The following is a 17444-nucleotide window of genomic DNA, read 5'->3' as shown; positions in this document are numbered from 1 at the left end:
TATTGCCCTGCACTAAAATAACAAAAATATGGTTCAAGTGAAAATATGACTGTTAAGAAAGTCCTTTCACTTTGAGACCTGAAGTTTCTGGGATAAAGCAGTAGAAGATCATTCTAGCAATCCTAATGATTTCAAGTGAATATAATTAAAGTGGGCTGAGAAAGAAGAGCGGAAGTTTTGTGGTCTCCCCTGGAGGAAATGCCCCGATTCTGCTGGAAGTGGTCACAGGGGCAGCTGCTTTGGAGTACACTCAGGTAAGAGTTCCCTTTCTCTCTGTAGAGCTGGATTTGCTGGTTGGTGAGCCCTGCCCTAAAGTAATAAGATTGTTTGCCCACCCATGAGGAAATAACACTGGCTGTGCCCCTGAAAGAATAGAGGTCATAAATTTTTATTAAAAATGTTGGCTGTTGGTGTGTTCATGTTTGCTTTTTTAAAATCTTTTTCGTTTATCTTCACAGAAGGTTATCTAAAGCACCTTTAGAACTAGGGCTTTGTTCCTTTGGGTATAATGCTAGATAAATATAGAATAATTGCTTTAATGACTTTAGTGAAGTGTCAGTATTGTTGAGTGCTCATTTTGTATTCATCTTCTTGGTTTGGGCTAGATTTGGTTTTTTTTGTTTGTTTGTTTGTTTTTAGTTTTTGCAAGGCAGTGGGGTTAAGTGGCTTGCCCAAGCTAGGTAATTTATTAAGTGTCTGAGTTCGGATTTGAACTCAGGTCCTCCTGACTCCAGGGCCGGTGCTCTATCCACTGCACCACCTAGCCGCCCCTAGATTTGGGGTTCTTAATCTGTTTTATGTTGTACATCCCTTTGACAGTCTTCTGAAACCTATTGATTGACCTCTTCTGGGAGGTCACTCACACAATAATTTAAGGACTTAATATAGGATTGATTACTAATTAAACCAATTATTTAGCAATAGAGATGTATTTCTTTTTCCCATCTGTTCCCATGAATCTCCTACTGCTCTCAATTTAAGAATCTGATTATAGGATCACAGAATTTACACTTAGAAGGGACCTTAAAGATAATATAATCTAGCTGCTTCACTTTTCAAGGGAAAAACAAACAAAAAAGAGGCCCAATGATGTGTGACTTGTCCAAGTTACAGTTAAAAGATCAAGATTAGAAACCTAGTCTTCTGCAAATGCAGCATATTTTTCATGACATCAAAGCATTTTATTATACTAAACAATTTGAAGTGAATTAGCATTGTCCCCACATTTGCAAAATAAAGTAAAATAAAAGCAGGTATAGAATTAAGCAGAAAAAAAGTGTTTTGACATAAGGATGATAATATTGAGAAACTACTTTAAAGTTAATGTCTTTCCTCTTGATTATCTTCAATTTATCAATTTATCTTCATAGATATTTGCATGCTGTCTCTAGGAGCAGGGGACTGCTTTTGCCCTTTTTTTGTACACCCCAAATTTAGTGCCTGATACATGGTAAGCATTTAATAAAATGCTTATTAACTTACTGACAGTGCTTTATAGTGTATGAAGAGCAGGTATTAAGGTATACCTGCAGGATGACTCTGGGAATATCAGTTAATTTTAATGCCCCAAAGGTGTGAGTTCATAGGAGCTATAGATGTCCAATGGTTAAGTCCCTCACTGGGAAAAGCCCCTGGATTGCCCTTAACCTGGTTTGGTTCATCTGCCAACATGATTTATTGGTGTAATTGCTGTACATGCTATAACTTTTTGGAGCCTTAGCTGTTAAGTGAATCAGATAGACTCCAAAAGTGGAAAGCAGTCCTGAAGAGGGCTTGGCAGTTCTCACACCAGAGATATCAGTCTTCCCTGAATCTCCCATTCTTTGTTCATTTACTTATAAGTGGTAGATTTATTGCCATTTTATTTGTCCATTAGAAGATCATCTTAAAGCAGTATTTTATAAACCAGAATAAGAAAAGAGCAATTTTTTTGGAAAAAAAGTTTAACTCAGACTTTGTTTATTGAATCTAGACTTTTATCTAGTTATTCTAAATTATGAAAAGTTAATGGCAAAATTATTTTAGCCAATTATTTTTGAAAGAGTAGATGAGATATAATGTGCTGCTCTTCATTCTTTGACTGTACTTGGTATTGGTGGTTTCATTATTGAGAGACCCTGGGAGCTCATATTCCTGCATGGGAGCACCAACTTAGGTGCATGCCTATTATATAGTGAATGCAAGATTGCCACTGACTAGATCAAGCACTCCCTTACCTCTCAAAATGAGACTAGTTAATTCTTGCTATTGTTTCTTTCTGAGCTTATTTAATACAATTTCTTCATTGGGCTGCTTAGTGTACTTTGTTACAAGTTCACTAAAAGGTTATTTTAAAAATATATTTCCTTTCCTTTCCATGACATTAAACATTGTTGATTGTCTTTTCCTCACTGAATCTTTTTTTCTCCTTCCTTGACTTCCTCGGGCATCTTGATTCTCTTTTCTCTATGGTTCCTTTGTCTTTGTGTATTTTACTGGTTTGTCTACCTCTAAATGTGGACATCAGCCCTTGTTTTTTGACTTTTTTTTTCCTCCCTTGGAAATCTTATTTTTGTTTGTATTTGTACATTTTAACCACATTTGAGTATGACTGCACATTTCTGTATCCCATTCTGATTTGTTTCCTTAGCTTCATCATTGAAAATCACCTTCTGATTGTAGGCAGTATATAATAAGCTGTCAAATGAAGCATATATGAAATAGAATTCTATTTTTCCCTGGAAAAAATTCCCCCCCCCTCTTCCTTACTAATTATCCTCAAAACATAGCTTTTCTTACATCATGCCCCTTTCAAAAACCTCATTTGCCAGCATGATAAAACACATTCAAGATCTTCAATAATTATTTGTCTCCATCCTTAGCTTTCTGACTTTATCTTTAAATACTCTATTTTGCAATATTCCTTGAGTCCTACAAAAACAACCAAATTGGCTTCTTCATTGTGTATTAAGCTCTTCTTATTTTGCTTATTCACTCGTTACATTTCTTAACTTTTATTAGTTTTGCAGTTCAGTTTTAACTCCTAAAATCCCTAAGCAATAATTACTCCTTTTGGTGAATTTTGATTGCACTTTTTTTTTTCATTTTTTAAAACATTGAGTGTCCTAGCAGTTAAGTTAAACTAAACTGTCCTAAGACTTTTGGGATATCCTGTATGCATGTTCTATCTTTCCAGCTAAGCTTCTTGACTCTTAGTCTTGTGTTCACTTCCTTTTCAAAATATATGTTTGTATACACACATACACACAAAATCTATTTATATTTCATGTTCTTAGAATGTGGCAAACCCCCCACCCCGGAGTGTTTATAAGTGCTTGTTGGATTTGTTTGTATTGTTAGGACCTTGACTTTTATTACTTTATATGCTCAGTCCCTTGAATAACAGAGCTAGCATATAATGTAAGCTCTTAAATGACTGTTGGTCTATTTATTTACAAGCAACTAATTATTAACTATTTTCTATCTTCAAGGCATGTATTAGGTTTTGAATATATAGGCTTTATTTTCAAGGAAACTATAAGTCTAAAGAGATAAGATATATTCATATATAGTTAGTTATGTTACTGGGGAAAATAAGAGAAATACAAAGAGGATTAGGGGAAGTGCTTTGAAATTTGAGGAAGGAGAGACTAATTTCTCCTAGGGGAGGTAGCTATAGATCTAGGAATAGCTATAAAAGTGATAAAGCTAAGGGATGGAGGTAAGGAATGGGAGAAAAGAGAGCCTGGGAAAGAACCTTGAGTACTGGAAATCCATATGTGAAGGATGGGGAATAAGCCAGTCAAAGAAATAAGAGATGTCTGAAAGATATAGGGACAAACCATGGGAGGGGAGTATAGGGAGAGGAGGATGGGTCTTAAAGTGTCAGTTATCAGGGATGGGGGAAAAAGGCCATTGAATTTAGTGGTGAGAAGTGGAAGAGGGGATGGAGTTAAAATTGTATGAGTTTTAAGGGTGAATGGATATTAAGAGCATGAGTTTAGTTCTCTTTTTTGGAAAGTTAGTCATGTCCTTCATATAGCTTTAAAGTAAAACACACCTGAGGACAACAAGTATGTTATACCATAAAAAGCATTTTATTTAGAATCAGAAGATCCAATTAAAGTCTACTTACTAACTGTAGCTGTATGACCTTGGACAAATAACTCATTTTCTTTGGCTTTAGAGGTTGAACTAGAAGATTCCTAGGGTGCTGTTGAGCCCTAAATCTTGAATCATATGACCACTCCCACTGGCCTATTTTCCTTATTTGTAAATGGAGGGGTTGGACTTGGTGTTATCTGAAACCTCTGATCCTATGTTCATTCCTTGGTGCTCTGTATTCAAATTTGAAAGTTTGCTGAGTATGACAAAGGTTTCCTTTCATTTTGAGTGTAAAACTTCTTCAACTCTTTGTTTCTTAGTTGTTTCAGAAAGGGACAAGTGGATGAGACATTTCAATGACCCCTACTCCTATTTAGGATTTTAAAAAGAAAATCAAACATTGCCATAATGGGATGGTATCTAGGATTTAAAAATGAGAGTAAGTAAGTTAATTTGGAAACCTAATAACTTAATTCTTGCCTCTTACTTGAGTTCATGGAAAGTCCTATAAGAGTTAATTGCATGATGTGGACAAGCTTATCTTCTGTTCATTTATTTCCCCATATACATTGAAGATTACTCTTGTCACCATCTAAATGGGAAATTTTATTAGTTGAAAAGATTATGAAAACCTCCTGTGCTGATTTTATGGAAGGGGGGGAGGCATGTAGTTATTGTTTTGTTTTCTTAATGCTAGGAATCCTTTTATCAGATTTAAATAAGTTGAAGGATAAACTGTTTATGATTATTTAAGAAAGTTGCAGATTATAAACAATTGAATGTTTATGTCTGTATAATAAACTGATCATAGAAGTTTTCAGTTAAAACAGGAGTTCACTAATGGAAGTTTAAATGCTAGACTCTAAGGCAGAAATTCCTATTTATGAATGAAGTGAAATAGGACTTTCTGCCCCTTATGCTTAGATCTTTGGAAGAATTTGACTATAGTTACTTTATAAGGCAGACTTAGACTAAATTATAGTGCAAAATGTTCTGAAAATTGACCTAGTTAGCAAACCATTCATGATAGACCTGTTAAGTTAACGAATATAGTACTGACTAATTTATTCCAAGAGCCTGTTCTTTCATAAAACAGGAGAAACCTTTAACTTAATATATCTCCAGGTTAAGTGATTTAAAATAAGCTAAGCAAAACAAAACAGTACAAAAATTCAAGGCACTTGAGTCTATTTTTATATTCCATTTGTTAAATCTTTTTATGGCCATCTCCTAAAAGTTTCTGTGCTTGGAACTGTTGGAGTGAGTTAGGTGTCATGTCATTAAAATTCAGAGTAAGAATTATTGTTGTTTAGTACCAGGGTTTTAAAATGAGGCCTGCTTCAAGAGAAATATTTTAATTTTTATAGTTTTGATAACAATGTGGTTTGTATGATTCTTTTGTTTAATAATTCAAACATAATGTGGTGTGTCTGGCCTTAAAAAAAACAAATCTATGAAAAAATATTTTTATGTTCTACTTTGCCTTATGGGTAAGAGAGAGATGTTGATGCTGGCCACTTAATAAGAATTTCTCTTGAAGGCAATTCTGAAAATTGACATGAGTCTTTAGATCTATCCAAAATTAAGAAATTATGCTGAAATGGACCTTAGAGATAGGTAATTTAATTATTTTCATTCCATAGATGAGGAAACTTAAGTCCTTGACAGAAGGCATCATATAACTAGTAATGGAATTTGAATGCATTTTCTCAGCCTCCAGATCCAGTTCTCTTTCCATTCAATCATAAATATTTAATAAGGACCTATTCTGAGTTATGCATCATTCTAAGAATTAAGGATGGAGGGGGGAAAAAAGGCTAAATATAATGTGTGTTCAAGAAACTCACAGTCTAATAGGAATGACAACTTGTAAACAATTATGTACAAACAGGTTATATACAGGAAAAAAATGAAGATCAACAGATGGAAAATACTAGAATTAATAGGGATAGGGAAAGACAACTGTAAAAGTTGTTTAGAAAATGGAATTTTAGTTAGAATTTGAGGGAAGACAGAAAGAGGGGAGTGTATTCAGTCACAGGAGATAATCTAGACGTGATCTCTTCTTTGTTTCTACCATATCACCCTCCCAAATCAGAAAATACCTAATGGGAAATTCTGAAGAAAATACAAATGTGATTTATTACAAATTCTACAGTATTTGTTCAGTTTGATATTTCTCTTTTCAGGATGATCTTAAATATGAGGAAACATTTTTTTTTTTGGTCAGGTGGTGGAGGTTTAAAGATGTGGCTAGGTTGCTAATTGTTCCTGAAATTCTTAGAACTAAATATGAACAGTGAAATCTTGTTATTCGAAGCAGTAATTCCATAGATATCCCATAATTCTCATAAAAAATTGTAGGAGTATGGAGCTTGAAACATTTCCTAATTTGTTCATGTGATGGAATGGGAGAAAAGAGAAACATAACTTAAGGGAAGGCTTTAGTTTCCATTTCCATTCAGAGAAACTTCTTTCAATCATCATTTAGATGAACTGAAGGAGAGGTACCATGTAATGAACCACTCTTAGTAATATTATTTAGGTGGGAAGGGAGCACCTTAAGTACCAGCGAAGGTTTCCAAGCATATATCCCTTACCACAATTTCATAATGCGATAACCCCTCCCTGTATGATCTGGCATTTGTAGGGTTACTAAATTGAGGGTGGAACTTTGGGAACTCTGCTAATTGTACATCCTGTTATATTCTCTTCTGTCTTTGAAGAACAACAAGAACATTTGAAGGTTGATATTTTAGAAAGTGTTCCTCAAGCAGAATCCTTCCTGCCCCTGCTCCCCCCTGCAAAGAAATAGGGAACACATCACATAGTCAATGTGTAAGTCTCAAAGGAAGCAGGATATAATCACAAGTATATTGATGCTTCGGTCAGAAGTCCTGGGTTGGAGACCAGGTTTGAATAGAACTTCTATGACAGTGGGCAATTTGTCCAGGCTTCTGATCTTAACGTGTTACATAGCAATACCTGTTTAGCTACTTCAGAGAATTGTTTTGAGGCAGGTGTAACATCATCCTCAGAAACTGTAAGGTTGATAGATTCTCTCTTTTTTTTTGTTTTTAGTTTTTTTGCAAGACAGTGGGGTTAAGTGGCTTGCCCAAGGCCACACAGCTAGGTAATTATTAAGTGTCTTGAGGCCACATTTGAACTCAGGTACTCCTGACTCCAGGGCCAGTGCTCTATCCACTGTGCCACCTAGCTGCCCCCTAAGAGTTGGTTTTTTATGGGAAAAAACATTTAAAAATGAAATAAGTAAATTTTAAAAAGTTCATATAATTTGCTTTTGCTATTATCTTTTTTTCTGACTACATTACTCTTTACCAAAGATAGCACTTTTAAGAAATAAAAAAGAGTGGGGGAAAAGTTCAGCAAATTAACCAACACATTAGTTGGGCCTGGCAATGTACCTTTCTTTATGAATAGTCTTCCATCTCTGAAAAGGAAGGAGTTACATTTATTAAATTAATTTATAATTAGCATACAATTTCATTATTTTTGTTCTTTTTCATTATTGTAATTATTATCCATATTGTTTTTCTACTCTAGTTTTCATCAATAAATTTAAATCTGAACAGAATTCTCTGTACTTGTGCTTATCATTTCTTACTATGTAATAGTATTCCATTATAGTTATTATTACAATTTGAACTTGTGCTTCCCCCATGTTTTTTCTAGTACAAAAAAGCAGCATGTTAACTTTTTAAAAAATAAAATATATTTTTCATATTTCCCCATGTATAAAACATACCCTTTTTTGAAAAATTTGGGATCTAAAAACTGGGGGCATCTTATACAGAGGTTGTAGATTTTTTTTTTACTTGCATCTTCCACAATTTTGTACTTGTTGTCTTTGTGCTCATTTTTTATTTTTTCATATTTGTTACTGGTAGATTATGTTTTGCCATATTCTGCACATAAATGACTCAGAAAAGATTTTCGTCCAGTGCTGAACTCAAATTCAAAGTGATTCAGTTTTCAAAAGTGAATGGAAACCGTGCTGCTGAATATCAGTTTGATCCTCCTTCAACTTAGAAAACAATCCAAGACTGGCTTTGGGAAGAAGAAACCCTACTGAAAATGCCAGGAGAGCATGGCAGAAGACAGCCATGAGAGGCAAGTCAGTCATATGGCCTGAGTTGGAGAGGGGATGAAGAGATAGATTGAAGAACAAAGGGCCATTGGAATTCCTGTGTCCATAAAGATGGTTCAGCAGGAGGCCAGAAGAATTGCTGGTGAAAAAGAAGTGACTGATTTCAAAAAAGGACATAATTGTTGCTTCAGGCTTATGATATGGAATGGACTAAGCTTGTGTCCATGCACCAACCTTGTCCAAAAGATGCCTGAAAGCTCTGAGCAAAAAAATCCTTAAATTTCATGATGAATAAAACTTGAGTTCAATAACTTTATATAACCCCCCCCAAATTTCAGACCCCAAAATTATATATGGGGGTGTGTTATATATGGGAGCATCTTATATCTGGGGAAATATGTTATTTTTCCAATTACATGCTTTGGTAGATTTTCAACATTCATCCTTTTGCAAATTTGTTACACAATTTTCTATTATCCTCCCTCCCCTCTCCCCTTCTCCATGATGGTTAATAGTCTTGTAAAAGTTGCAACATGTAAATTAAAGCATCTTTATTTTAGAAACAAATGTCATCCTAACAGTGTCTAAAGATTTATTTATTCAATTTTATCTTCTAAAGTTTACTTGGTCTCTGTGATTAGATTATATAATAATTATTTTCCTTTCTTTCCCTGCCCTGTCTCATTCTGTGTGCATCCTTCTCTTGCTATAGTGTTATGCAGCAAATAGTTTAAGTAAATAACCTTTAAAAATTGACCAGTCTACCTGGGGGACCATTTGATAATACTGTGGATAGAGAGACAGCACCAGACTGGGGTGTGGAAGACCCAAATTCAAATTTGCCTTATATACCTAGTAGCTGCGAAACTAAAGCTAAATGAGTTTTCTCATCTATAAATTTGAAACAATAACATTTACTTTATAGGGTTATTCTGAAGATTAAAGGAGATAATTATTGTGAAATGCTTAACAGAGTGCTTGGCACATGGTAAGCACTATATAAATGTTAGCTATTACTTTTTAGTATAAATTATTTCCTAGCTATTACTTTTTTTTTTTTTTAAGTTTTAAGTGTCTGAGGCTGGATTTGAACTCAGGTACTCCTGACTCCAGGGCTGGTGCTCTATTCACTGCGCCACCTAGCCGTCCCCAGCTATTACTTTTTAGTATAAATTATTTCCCATTTCTAGAGATTGGCTATTTGCAAGACCAATTAAGACATTAAAAACTAGATTGAATAGTGACTTAAATTACTTTGAATTCTGTTTGAGAAAAGGTATTCCCCTTTGCTGGGGGGGGGCAGCTTTTGAAATTTGTACTTAAAAATCCTGATTAATCACCTAGTCTGTTTTTTATCTCTCTGACTTTATATCAATTAGCTTTGACTCTTAAGATTACAGAATATGCTGATTGCAGCATTTCCCCCAACAGATTCTGGCTTAGAATGTCTCACAGGGATTTGTTTCCAGTAGATACCAAACCTTTTGTTATTTAGCACAGAGGTCTCTATAGTGGATGCTGTGACTTGATATTCAGAAGAATAGGGAGTGAATTTCATCCCCTTCCCCTATAGCTAATGACTACCTCTTCCTTTTTCTAATCTTGGTCATTAACCTTTTAATAACCAATTCTCCCTTTGAATTCACAGATCCCCTTTGGTGTTTGTTTATTAGTTGTTTTTTTTTTTTAATGTGAGTGAGCAACATAGAATAAACAGGGATGAATAAGTTGGAAGTTACATTATCTTCCCCCCCCCCCAAACCCAACCTTCATATGACTTTCTCTATTTGTAGTAAAGACAACGCTAGTTCCAGCATTCTAGGTTCACAACCTCCCCATCATTGACACTTCACTCAACTAAACTGCTTGCTACAAAGTTATCTTTGAATTCTTAATTGTCAAATCAGACAGTCTCTTCTCAGGGTTCTTATTCTGGATGTCTTTTCACACTGTTGATCATTGCTTTCTTCACTTGGTGACTTAATTAATTATTATATGACTTCCCTGATCTCTATATCCAGCCCTAATCTCTCTCCTAAACTCCATTCTGACATCACAAACAATATGATACATTTTGAGCTGGATGGTATGTAGGCACCTCAAATGCAATTTGTCCAAAATAAAATTCCTGACCTTTCCCCCCAAACTCATACCTCTTAACAACATCGTTACTTTTGCTGAGAGCACCATCCTTCCCCTTGCCCAAGTTCTTAGCATTGGCATTATCTGTGATTCCTTACTTTTCTTTTCTCCATACATCCAGTGAGTTGCCAAACCTTATTATTTTTACCTCTATAATATGCCACACTCATTCATTACTCTTTATACCCATTACTATTGAAATTTAGGATCTCATTCCAAGTCATCTAGAGAATGTCAATAGAATGTTAATTAGTCTCCCTGCCTAAATATCTCCCATTTAGTTCATCTTTCACAGAGCTATCAAAGTTAATGTCTTAAAGTGATCATAAAACTAACACCTTCTTAATAAATCTGTGATCAAATTTGATTTCATCTTTATCTCATCCATTTTTTGTCATTTTTAATGTACATATTTATAATTACCTTGGTATATAGCATTTATAATTGTTCAGTCATTTAGTTTTTTCAACTCTGTTACTTTGTGAATCATATTTTCCATAGGTTTTCTTTGGTAAAGATACTAGAATGGTTTGCCATTTCCTTCTAGTGAATTAAGGCAAACTAAGATTAAGTGACTTGCTCAGGGTCATACAGCTAGAGTCTGATGTCAGATTTGAACTCACCAGTCCCAGAACTGCCTTGATGACTCCAACATTTATAATAAGCATTATCAATTAAAATATATAATTTATAATCTTTGCCATATACAAATTATAATACATGTGATGGGGGTGCATGTGCACAAAATTTTTATTGTTATGCAGGATCAAAAGAGTTTGGAAATCATTGCTGTAATATAGCTTGGCTTCCTTCTGAGTTTTAGCACCATCCCTCAACAACTCTCATCTGTAGCACCAAGAAGCTATAGCACATACAGCAGCCTTACTCAGGTAAAATTATCTGGCTAAACTAGGTTGAGAGTAATCAACAGACTCAAACCCATTAGTGAGTTAGGGGGATATCTTTCCCAAGCAGGTGAAAACTTCTGATATGAAATGGATGGATGAGAACTATTTGTTCTAGCAGCTATCAAAGTAGTTGAAGCAGGTACAGTAGACACTTAGAGCTTAGTTAGGTATTGAAGTCACCAAGGTCATCTTGAACTACATCCTGAACCATTCATTGTCAGTCATCTTAATATTTGTCTTGTCACTGAACTTTGATGACTCTGGAAGGGAGAGTGAAGTTGATGACTGCAAAACTCTGCCCCAACTTATTATTTACTTATTTTTTTAGGTTTTTGCAAGGCAAATGGGGTTAAGTGGCTTGCCTAAGGCCACACAGCTAGGTAGTTATTAAGTGTCTGAGTTCAGATTTGAACTCAGGTACTCCTGACTCCAGGGCCGGTGCTCTATTCACTGTGCCACCTATCTGCCCTATGCTGCAACTTAAAACTAGTTCTTGGGCAAGTCTAGACATCACCTTGTGATGTCATTGATCCTCTCTGAAAATAGATGAACAATCACATCACTGTAGGGTAGTAGAGATAATACAACAATAGCAAACAGTAGTTAAATAAGAAGATAAGATTTGGTATAATAATGGCTGAGTTTAAGGATAAGTGATCTCTGCTGTCTTGTCATATGTGGATGATGGAAAGAGGAACAAGGTTACCTGCTTATCTGCTCTTGGATAGGAAACATGAAGTAATGGAAGAGAAATCATCCTCTTACTTACTCCTTTCCCCTCTATGCAAACATTAAAAAAAATCACGTACATGCCCAATTAATAGTAGTATCATTCGTTTGCTTAAAAGGTCATCTGTTCTTCAATGGAATTTGACAAATTACAGAGTAAGTTGAAATGAAAAAAAGGAAGAAAAGTGAAGTTCTTTGGAAATCTTTTACATGTTCACTTTATTTTCAGATCCCCCCCCCCCCCTTTGGCTTTTATTCACATTCACAAGCACATGCAAGGATCTCAAAAAGAGCAGTCAAAAGATGTGAAACAGGCAACTAGTTTCACGTATTCTTTGGTCTCACAATTGAGATTTTTTTTCATGCTATCTATCTTTTTTTCCCTTAGGGTGACTGTGTTGTCACAGTGCTGCTTGCTGAAGAGGATAAAGTCGAAGATGATGTAGTTTTTTACTTGGTGTTTTCAGGCTCCACTCTCCACCACTATACAAGCACCAGGAAAGTGAATCCTGATACCTTGGAGACAATTGCTCCTGGTGAGTACTTGAAAAAAAAAGAACCTTAAAGGAAATCTTGTCAGTGATAAAGTATTTGAAAGTAGGGGACCATTTTTTTAGACTATCCTTTGATATACAGGAGTGGGGAGAGTGACTCAAGGAGTACAATTTTAGATTTTGCTTTTAAGAAAAATAATTAATTTTAATAATTCCTGGTAAAATAAGAATTATGTGATAATAGAAATATTTCACTTGTAACCTCTAGAAGACTAACCTAATAAGTACATATTTACCATTTTAAAGGGTTTAGAAAGTGACGAAATAGGGAACTTTGTCAAAAAGTTAGTTGAATAATATTAGTTTAGCAGGTGGGCTCCGAAAACAGTGTTGGCTATTTATTGGAGCTTGAAAATGATATTCTTTTTAATATTGAAATTTCAGGTCAGAATTATCTGATTGCCATGGTAATACAAAAATGTTTACTAAATAAAGATCAGTGGATTCATTCTATAATGATTTTACCCTCTTGTTCCATGATATCAGGGGAGTTTTCCATCACTAAATCCTGTAATATTAAGTCCAAGGTTTTTTTCTCTTCAATGTTTTCAGGAAGACCTATAATTCTCAGGTTTTCCCTTCTTGATCAGTTCTCGAGGTCAGTGGTTTTGCTGATAAAGTATTTTGTATTTTCTTCTATTTTTTTTATTTTTTGGTTTTGTTTAACAGACTCTTGCTGTCTCATGAAGTCATTAGTTTCCACAGCTGCCATTCTTTTTTGATAGAAGAATTTTCTTCATTTACCTTTTGCAACTTCTTTTCCAATTGGTCAATTCTATCTTTGAAAGAGCAATATTTATTTCTTTATCTAGTTTAAGATTACATTATCTTTTCTGATGTCTGAAACACATTTTTCCTTTAACATTTTGAATTTTCAGTTCCCTAAAATCCCTCCTAACTTTTTCATGTGAACTGTCTTGCCATGCATTCCTCTCATGTTTTTTAACATGATTTTTTTAATCCCATGTGTAAGACTGCAGTTTTTCCTATTAAGTTCTGTTTTAAAATAAATTCAGCCTACCCTTCTAGCCTGTCAAACTCATTTTTAGATTTGGACATTATCTTTAAATGTATTATCTATCCTTCCAGCTTTGTGTGATCCTCAAATTTGATAAGTATTGCATTTAAAATATATATGTGTGTGTGTGTGTGTGTGTGTGTGTGTATGTATGTATTTTCCATGTCTCTGATTTGGGGTCTATAGGATTAAGTTCCATTTATTAAGAAAAATTTAAAGACCCAGGTCCCAGAGTTTGTTAGATACATACAATGAAATGCCAGTTTAATGAATGAGGATGGCATATTATAATAGTAATATTACTTTTTAATTTTACCAACCCCCTTTCTGCGAGATAATTCCTTCACCTCCCCATATTCCACAAGTGCTTTCCACTCTGAAATTACCTCCAGCTTAAATATATTCATAGTGCAAAAAAAATGCAAGAAAAATTAAGCTTAAATATATTTTTGATGTAGGAAGTTGTTTGCATATTCTCTCTTTAAATGTGATCTCCTTGTGGGAAGAGACCATATGTTTGTATTTCTTTGTGTCTCTTTGGCAGGTTTGACTTATAGCAAATCTTTAATAAATACTTGCATACTAGTAAATAATAACAACTGCATATATTTTATTATTATCTTTGAGATGGGTCCTGGAAATGTTAGGATATAATGTTCCTTTGAATTTCTTAGTCATCAACCAGTTCTAGAATTGAGACACTTAGATTTAAGCTGGCCTCAGCAAGGGCCAGTTCATCCATAGGCTTAGGAGTTGTGAGGCTTTCTTTGAATTGGATAATTCTGTAGATGTTAAAGCAGGGATGGGGGAATATCTGGCCCAGGGTCCCTGTAAGACCCATGAACTCATTTGGTCTGATGTTGCCAAGACTAGCTATCACAGGCAGTACACAAAATTCAATATATCTAGGAGCTTTTTAGGGTGAATTAATTAAACGTTCAACCACATATAACAGACTCATTTTTAAATTGATAATTTTTTATGACCTTCGAATGAATGATGTTATAAATATCTAAATGGTCCTTGGCAGAAAAAATGTTTCATGTTCCTGGCTTAAAGGATAGACTTGGACTTCAAAACCAGGTCTTTCTACCATGCTTAATTACTTCTGTGATCCTGAATATTGTCAGCAAAAATATTAGCAAAACTATGAGGACACAAGATGAAAAGTGTAAGAGCTCATAATATGCACTATGCATAATGTATGTGTATGTATGTATATGTAAGGTAGACAGGCAATGTGTTTTGAGCACCTTGATTAAGGCTAGTACTCCACAATTGGCCACTCATTCATCAGATTTTGGTTCATGTTAGGCACTGTGTTGCATGTTATAGACAATGAAATAAATATGAGAACATTTCAATAAATTGCCGAGGCAAAAATAGACACACAAAGTAAATAAATGCCATTAAAGCATCTCACGTCTGTGCTTGTAAGCATTTACATATGAGGTATGTGTGCATTTATGTGTAGATATATGTGCATATATGTGGTGTGTTTAGGGTGTGTGTGTGTGTGTGTGAGAGAGAGAGAGAGAGAGAGAGAGAGAGAGAGAGAGAGAGAAATAGCTCCCTGGTTTATTCCATTTGGTTTTTTTCCATTTTGGGACTTCCCTTCATCTCAGTGTCATTCTTATCTTATTTTCCTCATAAGGCCAATGTGAGGAAAATACATTGTAAATGTTAAAGCTCTTTAGAAAATGAAGCTACTTTTATTATCCAGACTACCATTTAAATCATAGTACCTGTTCTTTCTGAGCTGATATTTTGCTTTGAAAAAACCACATGGGGCTTTTACATGGAAAGAGCACTGGCTCAGGACTTAGGTTCAAATCCTACCTCTAATGCTACCTTTGGGCAAGTCATTTAACTCTCGGGGCCTTAGTTTTCTCATCTGTAACAAGTAAGGTTGGAATAGATACTTCTGAGGACCTTTCCAGTTTTACATTGATCAGTCAGCAAGTTGTTATTAAATTGTTATGTGGCAGTCCTTGTGGTAAGTACTTGGAACAAAAAGAAAGGCAAATACATGTTCCTTGCTTTCAAGGAGTCCATACTCCAATGGGGAAGAGAACCTGTAAATCACTGTACTAACAAGATGCTCATGCAACATATAATTACCAGTACTAAGAGAAGACACAGTATGTATGTATGTGATATCTGTGAACATGGAATGAGGAGACCATGTTTAACCTCACTGATGTTCCATTTGGGAGATGGGGCCAGGTGAAGTTGTTCACTTCTGTTTTAAGCCACCTAATAAAATAGAGATTTTAGTTTATGGGGGATCACACATGATTATTCATTCACTGTTAACTTTTTCAAATTTATGTACTGCCTACTACCTTTTCCTCTGATATCTTCCCATATTAATTTATCTGCCTCTGTCTAGGAATGACAATGGTAACTTGAAGAGAACATCACAGTGAACATCCTTTCTCAAGCCAATCATTTTCTTTACATATAGTATGAATGATATTTTCAGCACCAATATACTTAGTTACAATCCCCATATGAGGTATTTGCAACACCTTCCATTAGGGTGTAAAACCAGAGAAATTCATTTTAATTTTTAAATTGGACATTTATTGAATAACAGTCATAAAATACTTAATTATTAATTAGAGTAAAGATATTCCAATGTAACTAAACATTTTCTGTCAAATAACAACTTTCTGAAAAAAGAAACAAATAGATTTTCTTTTTGACATACTAAGGGAGCACCTGAGTAAATCTAGTACTCACTACCTTTTATACATGATCCCTAGGGCAGTAACGCCCAAATCTTCTTATAGACAGTCTTCTTATGCCTTTCTTGAACTTTTATCTTCTCGTGGTCATCTTTACCTATATAACTTATAGATATGAAACTTGTTTCCAAAATAGAATTCGTTATCTTTTTAACCATATCGGACTTCCTAACTTCCACATGTCTGTTGAGGTAAATTCTTCTTGTATTTTCAACTTTGAAGTCACATTTAATTTTGTTCTTAAAGCCCCACTCCCCTCCAACTGATTAATGCAATGAATCAGTGATGATTCTAGAAGGCCAATGATGAAGATTATTATTCATCTTCTTATAGAGAGATGTTGAAATTCTATGTTCAATTAGATATATATTTGGACAGTATGGGGATTTGTTATGTTTAATCATTCATTGCAAAGCTTTTCTCCCCCCTATCCTGCCAGCTTCCCAAAAGGGAGAAATGATAAATGTTTAATTATAGAATGAAAAAAAAATTTAAATCCTGAACTTTTAAGTCAAGTTTCTGCATTCATATATTTTATTCCTGCCCTTCCCTTCTTTTTTGTTTCTCATAAATGTTTAATTTCTTTTAGTTTTTAAAATAAAACTTCTCTTGTTTTCACTACCATTTAAGTGCTACATATTTTCTTTTACAAAATATATACTTAACCTTGGGATTTGAACTGAATAAACAATTTAGTAAACATGGTTGTATAAGAAATGATTACATTAAAAATAACTTGTTACACATCTGATTTAAACACATAATTCTTTATAAAACACAAACTTGAAATGAGAACACCTTTGTTTTACCCAAATGAATTGTTATTGTTATATCACTGATGCTATAGGTAGAAATAAATACCCTGATCCCATTTCTTTTTAATAAAGATAGTTAAAATATTAAGAAGCACACAATTATAAATCCCCAAAACTAATTGCTGCTGCTTACTCCTTCTGTTCATATTGATAAACCTTAGGTTTCTGAAAAATGGATTCCTTGTAAAAGAAAAGTGAAAAGTTTAAAGAAATATAACCAGAGTGTTAAGGAATTTAGCAGTATTAATACTAAATGAAATAGAATCTACTGTCTAAATGTCTAAACATTTCATTGTTTAGACAAAACAGACAGGGTTTTTACAATGGAAAAAGTAGG

At 34.4% G+C, this 17444-nt stretch overlaps 1 protein-coding gene across 1 annotated transcript in view; it reads left to right on the top strand.

Moving 5' to 3' along the window:
• LOC141521513 (A-kinase anchor protein 13-like) overlaps window positions 1–17444 on the top strand; it is a 246847-nt gene that overhangs the window by 148438 nt on the left and 80965 nt on the right. The window contains exon 3 of the mRNA XM_074234145.1: window positions 12359–12506. Coding sequence (XP_074090246.1) covers window positions 12359–12506 — 148 coding nt within the window. The remainder of the gene's footprint in view (window positions 1–12358; window positions 12507–17444) is intronic.

The sequence above is a fragment of the Macrotis lagotis genome, chromosome 4 (genome assembly GCF_037893015.1).
Source record: "Macrotis lagotis isolate mMagLag1 chromosome 4, bilby.v1.9.chrom.fasta, whole genome shotgun sequence".
NCBI classification, from domain to species: Eukaryota; Metazoa; Chordata; class Mammalia; order Peramelemorphia; family Peramelidae; genus Macrotis; species Macrotis lagotis.
Note: the sequence above shows the minus strand (reverse complement) of the source record. Positions and strands in the feature narration are given on the sequence as shown.